At 50.6% G+C, this 10,069-nt stretch overlaps 1 protein-coding gene across 1 annotated transcript in view; it reads right to left on the bottom strand.

Annotated features, from left to right (window-relative positions):
* Positions 1-7,955, bottom strand: part of CALN1 (calneuron 1) — a 110,058-nt gene extending 102,103 nt beyond the window's left edge. Inside the window, exon 1 of the mRNA XM_009999119.1 lies at positions 7,838-7,955. Within this exon, the coding sequence (XP_009997421.1) occupies positions 7,838-7,955 (118 nt within the window). The remainder of the gene's footprint in view (positions 1-7,837) is intronic.
* Between the last annotated feature and the right edge of the window lie 2,114 nt (positions 7,956-10,069).

Here is a 10,069-nt window from a genome sequence, read left to right as displayed (position 1 = left end):
CCCAAGGCTGCTCTTCAAACCCCAATGGTTCCTAAGGCAGAGAAGCAGCTAAAACCCTCCAGAAATGGTCTTCTCTTTAGTGGAGGAGCCAGACCTCCCTGCGTTCAGGCACTCGGGGTGTCCAAACATTATCATGGCCTGTTTGGGTGGGAAGTGCTACTAATTTCAGCAAAAAAAACCAAACAACAACCCACCACAGAAAAGCTTTCTTGAAGGCCAAGAGGGAAAGGTTGGTGATGCTGGGGCTGCATGGACATCTCCCTGTCTGCAGCACACAGGACTGCTCTGTGCAGGGCAGGGGAGAGCTTCTCAACACCAGCACAGGGGCTCTGAGGTCACCAAGCACTCCCAGATGCACAGGAGTGGGGCAGGGACCTTGAGTCTGGCACTGCTGGAGGCTGGAAACTTCTAATGGGGCTGGGGAGGTCACAAGGAATGGTCACAGGAGGCCATGGAGATGCTGGGAGGGCTGGAGCAGCTCTGCTCTGGGACAGGCTGGGAGAGTTGGGGTGTTCAGCCTGGAGAAGAGAAGGCTCCAGGGAGACCTGAGAGCAGCTTCCAGTGCCTGAAGGGGCTCCAGGAAAGCTGGGGAGGGACTTGGGACAAGGGCAGGGAGGGATGGGATGAGGGGGAATGGATTGAAACTGGAAGAGGGAGATTGAGGTTGGACATGAGGAAGAAATTCTTTGCTGTGAGGGTGGTGAGAGCCTGGCCCAGGTTGCCCAGGGAAGCTGTGGCTGCCCCATCCCTGGCAGTGTTGAAGGGCAGGTTGGATGGGGCTTGGAGCAACCTGGGCTGGTGGGAGGTGTCCCTGCCCATGCAGGGGGGTGGGACTGGATGAACTTCAAGGTCCCTCCCCACTCAAACCACCCTGGGACTCTGTGATAATGATAGATCTCTTCCTCAGGGAATTCTCAGCAGGCAGCTGGGGACAGGCAGCCACAACTTCTCCATCAGCAACTCTGCTCCTGCACTGGACACACACCCTCTGGAGCCAACGTGCACTTCAGCATAAAATAGCATCCTCCAAAATATTATTTCTGCACCAGTTTTTACACTTTTGAAATGGAGGTTGCTTCCTACCTAAAACTACTGGGTCCCAAGGAAACCTACACTGTAATTAAAATATATCACTGGAAAATGAGCAGAAGGAGCTCAGCAGAAGTGGGAGATACAGCTGCTTCTGTCCACAGAAGAATCTGCACAGTGATGCTGCAGTTTTCTATGCAGAGACACAGAACCCTGTTAAAGCCCAATACAAGACATAAATTACTCCATTTCCAGCCGTGATCACTCACAGAGGAGACACTGTGGATAAACCTCTCATTAAAAAGAACTCTGGAAAAGAGCAAATGAGCTTTACACTGTTTCATCCACTTAATTAACAGCTGCTTGCAGTGCTTACAGTGAGGGGTGGGCTTGGAGACCCAGGCACAAATCCATGCCCTGGCCATCAGCACATCCCAGTGTGGCCATTCCCCAGCACATGCTCCATCTCATGGTCTGACATCCCAGGAGAACACCCTTGGAAATCCAGCCTTGCCACCAGGATGCTCTTTGTTCCTTATTGCTTCCTCTTCCCACTTTTCCAAGCGTTTTCTGGTTTGTTTGTTTGTGTTTCCTTCCCGTGGACAAAGAGCCCAGTGGAGCAGATTCAGCCTGTTGCTGCTCCATGAGTCAGTCGAGTGAGTCATGTCTCCATCCCCTGGGCTTCCCTCCTGGAGCTCAGGGCTGCTCCAAAGAACTGTTTGATCTCACCTGGGACACCTGAGCTCATCCATCTCTGCCAGCTGGCTGCTGAGGGGATCTGGCTGCCCCCTTCCCTTCCATGCCCAGCAGCAGGGCTCAGGTCTCTGCTGGCAAACAAATGGGCCCAGGGAAAAATCAACCCCCCAAGACAGGCAGGAGGAGATGCACAGCAGCCCTGGCTCTCCAGCAAGAGGCTGTTTATTCAAACTTCCTGAGAAGACAGGAGGGAACAAGGATCTAGAGCAGCCACGATTCTCACGGGGTTCTGCACAAGATCAAACCACACAGGAGCCTGCAAGAACAGAGCTCTGCAGCAGCACAGTCCTGTCCTCAGCACAGGAGAGACATGGAGCTGTTGGAGAGGGGCCAGAGAAGGGTCATGAAGATGATCCAAGGGCTGGAGCAGCTCTGCTCTGGAGCCAGGCTGGGAGAGTTGGGCTGTTCAGCTTGGAGAAGAGAAGGCTCCAGGGAGACCTTAGAGCAGCTTCCAGTGCCTGAAGGGGCTCCAGGAAAGCTGGGGAGGGATTTTTCATCAGAGAAAGTAGTGAGAGGACAAGGGGTGATGGTTTTAAACTGAAAGAGGGGAGATTCAGGTGAGATATTAGGAAGAAATCCTTCACTATCAGGGTGGTGAGGAACTGGGATGGGTTGCCCAGGGGGGTTGTTGATGCCCCATCCCTGGAGGATTTTAAGGCCAGGCTGGGTGAGGGTTTGTGCAGCCTGGTCTGGTGGGTCCCTGCTCCTGGCAGGGGGGGGTGGAACTTGGTGATCTTTGAGGTCCCTTCCAACCTTAATGATTCTGTGATTCCCAGCACTTACAACATCCAAGGAGCACCACATCAGACATGCACAAGAGGGCAAACACCCTTGAGTTTGGCCTTATTTTCAGAGGCAGAGCTAGGATGTCATGGCTCTGTTTGTGATGTGGGACTATTCACCCAGTCCCCCTTCCCAGCAGAGACCTAAAATGACACCAGCCCCACGACCAACCACCTCCTGTGCTGCTGGGACTCCAAACCCAGCTGTAGCCCCAGCACATCTTCCCCCACGTGGCAATTCCTGCATGATTGACATGTGGGAAGCAACTGTTTATTTCAAATCCATACGGGCACCATTTAACCCTGCCCTTTCAATTATTTCAAGAGCTGTGTCCCAGTGCACTCTGAAGCTGCTCAGGGTTGACTTACACAGAGCCCAGGAAACAGTGACCCAGTTAAGAGCTACTGGAGGGGACAGAAAAGTGAAGAAGCATAAACCAGGAAAAGCACGTCCTGCAAAGTGATGTATCATCTATAATGACAGGAAAGTCTCCTGATGAGGGAAGAACCCAGAGTCCTGCCTTCAAGCCTCCTGCATCCCAGGCTCCTGTAGCCAACACCCTGGCCCCATCCCACCCATTGCTCTGCTGACACCTCCAGTTTAGGGAAGCAAAACTAGGCACTGGCTTTCCCACTCTGGATCTCAGCCTTAAGGGCTATTTCAAACCAATCAGGTTGATGTCTACAAGCACAAAAAAAAAATCAGTCTCCCAGCCTAGAAGAAGCTTGGTAGATATCCCAGCCCCAACGTGGGGCACAGGCTCTGTGGTCTAAGGCAGCAGATGCCAGCTGAAGCAGCACTTCTTCCTGCAAGGGCTCTGCTGATTTAAAGGCACCCAGGTCAGGTGAGGATTTCTCACTGTGTCTTTCTGGACAAAGAGCTGCTGGTGGCACCCATTTGGGTTTCCTCTGTGAGGCACTGACTGGCACAGATTTCACAGGCACTTTCTGCCAAGCCTGCTTAACACGTGTGTGCCTTTCTTCAGGTGCTGTTTGTTAGATTCCTACCATGGCAATGTTTTTACCTCCTGACAATACCCTTTAGATAGTGCCTATGGAGGTGGATGACTCAAGCTTGACACGATGATTTCCATCCACCATTTTTGATTAAAAATACCCCTTACTGTTCCTCATCTGAAGACAGAAGCTGGTTTTTAAAGGGATGTGGAAACCACAGGGTACGAACAAACTGCACCGCAATTTTATGTCAACCACCAACAGCCAGAAAATCTGTATGTGAAACAGTCCCTCCCAGCCTTAATTTATAACCTCATGCACAGAAACCACTGAGCATATGGCAACAACATCCATCCCAGATCCCACTGCACTTCATGGTCCCTATGAGCCAGGCTATGGATGGCCTGTCACTTCCAGCTTCGGAGTTTCCTTGACGTTACAAAGTTAAGCATCACCTAATACAAGTGAATTCCCTTGGTGGTGGTGACAGCCTCTAAAAACCCTCACACTGTAGAACCACAAACTGCAAACACGGCTGCTTGGAGCAGAGGAGGCATCAGCAGAGTGACCTGCTATCTCTCCAGCCTCTTTCCTTCCTGCCAGCATCATATTGAAAGCAGGATGGAAAAATCCAGAGCAGAGTTAAAGACAACAGATGGTTGATGCAAGTCAGGAAAGTTTTCATAAAAGAAAAATAACCACTGGGAGAAGAGGCAGAGCAGCACCCAAGATACAATGAAAAACCCAACTCCTTCCTCCTTAGGTTTGCATGAAGTCAGAAATATTTGTCATTTCCTGCTCTCCATATTATCCTTCAACCACCACCTGCAGACAAGGAGCATTTGTCTGTGTTGCCTGCAGGGACACGAGGGGGATGTGCAACGTTCCTGCAGCATCCCAGAGCCCACACTTGCAGAAATCCTTCCCAAAGGGAATGGCACTGAGACGTGCAATGCTAGATGTGAAAAAAGAAAGGGGGGGGATGAATCTGCTGGAAAAAACCCCAACAGATCAGGCACTTGTTGGAGCCTTGAGTGCAAAGCAGCATTATTGAAAATTCCCACCGACTTCCCCAGTTTCAAACCTTTAATAATTCAATATGTGTGAGTGGAATTTCTCAATAGGCTGGAACTCCCTCAGGACCAAAATCTCATTGAAAAATAAACCAAGGAGAATTTGGCATCTCTTTCCCAGCTGGGAAGATGAAATGCAAATATGTTATTGGCATCAAGCTACCACAGCTTGATGGATCCACAAAGCTCCCATCCACTGGCATTAACTTCTCAAGGAAGAACATTTTGTTACTCCCTCTGAGGTAGTTTATGCTTAAAGGCAGAAAGCCTATTTCTGGTTTGGGTTTGGGCAGTGAACAGTGGTACCTTCCCCAGTTACCAGCACTGATGTAGCATTAGTAACAAAGCACAGTAAGACAGTGACTGCTGACCTAATATTACGTATCATTTCCAGAGGGTAAGCTGTGCTCTTGTACCTGGCACACAGAAAAGCATCTCCAGGCTCTTATGCTTCTCTGGCCACAAATCAATGTGGTACCACTTGTTTGTTTACAAGTGGAAAAAAAATAAATGGCCTGGGGTTCAGCTTCCCTCTGCTTGCTAAAAACTGGGGCACAGCAAAGCCAAAAAGCCCTGAAAACAGGTGTTTTAAAGCACGGGGCTGTCAGGAAAGAAAAGAAAAGAACTAAATTCTAACAAGAAGCCTGTGCTTAACGGCCAGAGAATAAATGGATGATTAGTTAAAGAGCTCTAACCACTCTCCTGAAGGAGGAGGGGGATACTCTTTGTGAGCAGAGATGAATAAACTCAGTTCAATGGCCCGGTGATAATGGGGCTGCAGCCCTCGCTGCTGCTGCCTCTGCAGGCAGATCCTCTGGACTCCACTGGCCCTTAATGAACAGCAATGAGCCACAGCCTCCCCAGGGCTGGTTTTCCCTCCTCCCTGCCCAGAGGAGCTGGGCATCCTCTGGGAAAGCAGTGCCCAAAGGGCTGGCCAAGCTCACAGGGAAGGAGACACAGGAGGGATGGGAAGGAGACATGGGGTGAAATTCACCAAGGGCAAGTGCAGGGTCCTGCTCCTTGGCCACAGTCACCCCCTGCAGAGCTTCAGGCTGGGGAAGAGTGGCTGGAGAGCAGCCCAGCAGAGGGAACTGGGAGCACTGAGTGACAACTGGTGGGACAGGAGCCAGCAGTGCCCAGGTGGCCCCAAGGCCAGTGGCATCCTGGCTTGTGTCAGGAATGGTGTGGCCAGCAGGAGCAGGGATGTGATTCTGCCCGTGCTCAGCACTGGGGAGGCCTCAGCTCCAGTCCTGGGGCAGCTCTGGGCCCCTCACTGCAAGAAGGAGCTGGAGGTGCTGGGGCAGGTCCAGGGGAGACAACAGGGCTGGGGAAGGGACTGGAGGGAAAGTCTGACAGGGATGGGCTGGGGGAGCTGGGGGTGTTTAGCCTGGAGAAGAGGAGACTCAGGGGGGACCTTCTCACTCTCTCCAACCACCTGAAGGGAGGTTGTGCTCAGGTGGGGTTGGGCTCTTTTTCCAGGCAACCAGTGACAGGGCAAGAGGGCCGCCTTGGGGATGCTGTGACTCCATGATTCTGAGAATGAGATTCCTTCCCATGTCCATCTCCATGCAAACAGCAGGGGAGCAAACCAAAGGCAACATTTCCTTCATGCAGTGTGATGGCCCTGAGAAGCAGGTCACAGCCCTCCCTGATGCCACCTGAATCAGCTCCAACCAGTGTAGGCACAGCAGAAAAAAACCTTGTTCTTTGCATTTGAGAAAAATTGCAAAACCTCAACCAACATCCTCGTCTCTGCTCAGCCAAGTTGTCATCCTGAGCAGGGACAACTGTAATGGAATTTGGCATCTCCAGGATGCACAAAAGCTAAGCCAGGTCAGTTCTGCAATCTTCTAGCAAAGCTTCTGTAACTCTGGAGAAGAGTCCAGAAGACACAGTCCTTGTGCTCCTGAGGTCTTATGTAAGCTGCACAGAAAGTGGGTTTTCATCTTGCATCTCTCACCTGAGCCATATCCAGCACGGAATTTGGCATCTCCAGGATGCACAAAAGCTAAGCCAGGTCAGTTCTGCAATCTTCTAGCAAAGCTTCTGTAACTCTGGAGAAGAGTCCAGAAGACAGTCTTTGTGCTCCTGAGGTCTTATGTAAGCTGCATAGAAAGTGGGTTTTCACCTTGCATCTCTCACCTGAGCCATATCCAGCATGTTCACATTGAGAAGAAGAGAAGCAGCTACAAATCCTCAGTAAAACCCGTTTGGAATGAAGTTAATGCAAAGCTCACAAATCCAAATCCTAAAGCTCCGAGTTGAAAAGGCTTGAAAACTAAGGTCTGATTTACCAAAGCACTGGTGAAAAACAGGAGAGTGGGCAGAAATACTGGCCATGTGTTCTGCCAAAATGCCTCCAACCTGTCCTGGAAGGATCATTTCCCCCTTGCACCATCCCCTTGCTCATCACCTCACCAAGTTCTCTGTCAAGACCACCAATTATGTTCATGGCTTGTACCAAATATCTACTGGGAAGCAAACCAAGACCTTCAATTAGTTCCACAGCCCCCAAAGACCAGCTGTCAGTGATACTAACTTTTGCTTAGAATTGACCCTGGTGAGCCACAAATTGCAGAGAAAAGAGACCTTCCCATGAGAAAGCAGACTGGGAGTCCACCTGGCCTCATGGGGCAGAGGGGCTTGGCAGCCACCAGCTTCTAGAGGGGAAATCATGGGTTCCTACAGGCAACAGATGCAGACAAACTTCCTGGTAGCCTTTGCCAGCCTGAGGCCAGTCTGTGCTCCCAGTCATTGACCTGGAAAAGAGAACTTTAAAGCTCTTTCCAGCTTCTGAAGCCACCTTCTTCTGTGCACCTTGTTATACTGAGACACTTTTGAAAGGCTGGAGAGCAAACCAGAGGACTTGCTAGGAAGACAAATTCAGCTCTGCAGGTTCCATGGAAAGGCTAAAGACATCTCTATGAAAATACAAGCCTAACATTCTTTCTTGCAAAGTTTTACCTGTAAAAAGCAGCCTTGCTCTTTCAAAAAGCTGCCACATCTCTAGGCAGGAGGACAAACTCTCAGCCTAACATCATCCTCCAGCTCCGGCCCCCGCTGCGGTCAGAGCCCTTCCCTCGGCCCCACTGCTGAGCCTTCTCACTTCTGCCCTGCCTTTTGCTCCTTGCTCCGAGGGGAGAACACCCCTGGTTCTTGCAGGACAGCACTGCAGAGGAGGTGAGAATGAGTCTTTCCCATCCCCAGCCCCCTGTGGAGAAGCAGAAGGACGTTGCTCACCATCCAGCTCCTCCACGGAGATGTTGGCGAGCTGCTCGCTGTCGCTGCCGGCGGAGAGGGAGCGGGTCAGGTAGTTGCCCTTGTACAACAAGCCAGCTGTCACATGGTGGAATGGCATCTTCTCCCTGGGCACGAGAGAAAAGGGGAGAGAAAGGCTTATCTGAATGGTTCCTCTTTGGTTTATTGGAACAGTGCATTAGGCTGCTTTGGAAGAGTAGCTGGACCAAAGCATCCCATCCCAGGGGAGGTGCTCGGAGGTTGGGGGCTCGACTGGTGGGTTACAGATCTTACTGAGTGTGTAAGACAGGAGCTGAACAAACAAGCCAAAAAGCAGCAGCTTCTGCTTTATGCCAAACTAGGGTTGGAGAGCCAGAACAGCAGTGCTGCAGGACAACAGGAGGCTCCATCACTCCTACTGCAGCTTTCAGCCTAGAGATTTGCTATTTGATAACAATTAATTATCACAGAATCACAGAATGTCAGGGGTTGGAAGGGACCTCCAAAGATCATTGAGTCCAACCCCCCTGGCCCAGCAGGACCAAAACCAGGGCAGGTCACTCAGAAAGGCATCCAGACAGGGCTGGAAAGTCTCCAGAGAAGGAGACTCCACAGCCTCTCTGGGCAGCCTGTCCCAGGGCTCTGTCACCCTCACACCAAAGAATTTCTTCCTCATGTTGAGGTGGAACTTCCTGGGCTCCAGTTTGAATCCATTGCCCCTTGATCTATCACAGGGCACAAATTACATAGTGCATAGGGGTTTTCTTCAACATGCAATTAAAAAGTCATAGGATCCAGAAGCAAGAATTCCAAAGCCACATGAGGGTCTGGACATCAGCCCTAAGACCCTGCTCCAGAGAATCCAGAGATCACAGAATCACAGAATCATCCTGGTTGGAAGAGACCTTGAAGATCATCAAGTCCAACCATCACCTAAATCCACCAACCATAACCTAATCTACCCATTCAGTGCTTAAATCATGTCCCCCAGAACTATATCTACATTTCTTTGAAACACTTCCAGGGCTGGTGACTCCACCACCTCCCTGGGCAGCCTGTTCCACTGTCCAACCACTCTTTGGGTAAAGAAATTCTTTCTAATCTCCAGCCTAAACCTCCCTTGGAGCAACCTCAGGCCATTTCCTCTGGTCCTGTCATTACTCACTTGGGAGAAGAGCCCAACTCCCACCCCCCCACAACCTCCTTTCAGAGAGCAATGTGGTCTCCCCTCAGCTTCTTCTTCAGACTAAACAGTCCCAGTTCCCTCAGCCTCTTCTCACAGGACTTGTTCTCCAGACCTTTCAGCACGTGGTAGCACCACCCACAGTGTCCATGCTGAGCAAGATGTGGCACCAGGGCCCCTGCCCCAGACCTTGATGGCCCTCCCTGGAAGAAGGAAATTCCCATTTGAGCAGGGCCCAACGAAGAATGTTTTCATCTCCCAACCATGACAGTTAAGGAAAACTACTGCTCAAGGGGAATGTTTGCAAACTTAGCAGGTGTAAACACTGAGGTCTGATGAAGGGGCAGCCACCTGCACAGACAAGAGTGGGTATTACTGCCAGCAGCACTTCCACGTTGATTTAGGATACACAAGAAAGAGGCAGGTTTGCCAAAGTCAATTGAAATATTAAGAGGTAGGTTTGTCATCCCCTTAGCTGGTTTCAATCAGCACAGCCCCACCACGGTGTGTTTTACTTCCAGCAGGTATAAATCAGCAAAGTCAACAGAGGAACCCAGACATGGGCAGAGGACCTGGCCCTCGGGTCTCCACAGGGGCTGGGAGGTGGCCAGGATGAGCTGGACAGCACAGTTTGGAACAGACCATTAACAGAAATGTATATGGCAACTTGGCAGATCTCACACACTCCCCAGAGGGAAACAGCCCCTTGGAAACAAATCCCAAGGGCACTCTCCCTTCAGCCAGGCTGGGACATCAGCTCATTTGCAATAAAGAGGTAAGTGCCACCTACTGAATCGTTCTCCAGCCAACACTACAATTACAAGGATGATCTGGCTCTTACTCAGCCATATGTTCTTACTGCAGTCAATGGAACAAATATTCATATACATATATATGCATTAATTTTGTAACAAATGCCTTCTTGCCTCATTGAGTTACTAAAAGCTTTAATAGACCCGCCAAGAACAAACCAACCTCGAGACACAGGAGAGTGAAGAAGAAAAGCCATGAGGTTTCTCTTGCACTGCTCAGCACGTGCCTGGAATCTCTCT

The sequence above is a fragment of the Chaetura pelagica genome, unplaced genomic scaffold (assembly GCF_000747805.2).
Source record: "Chaetura pelagica isolate M959 unplaced genomic scaffold, ChaPel_1.0 scaffold230, whole genome shotgun sequence".
NCBI lineage: Eukaryota > Metazoa > Chordata > Aves > Apodiformes > Apodidae > Chaetura > Chaetura pelagica.
The sequence above is the reverse complement of the archived record's forward strand: the minus strand, read 5'-3'. Positions and strand labels throughout refer to the sequence as shown.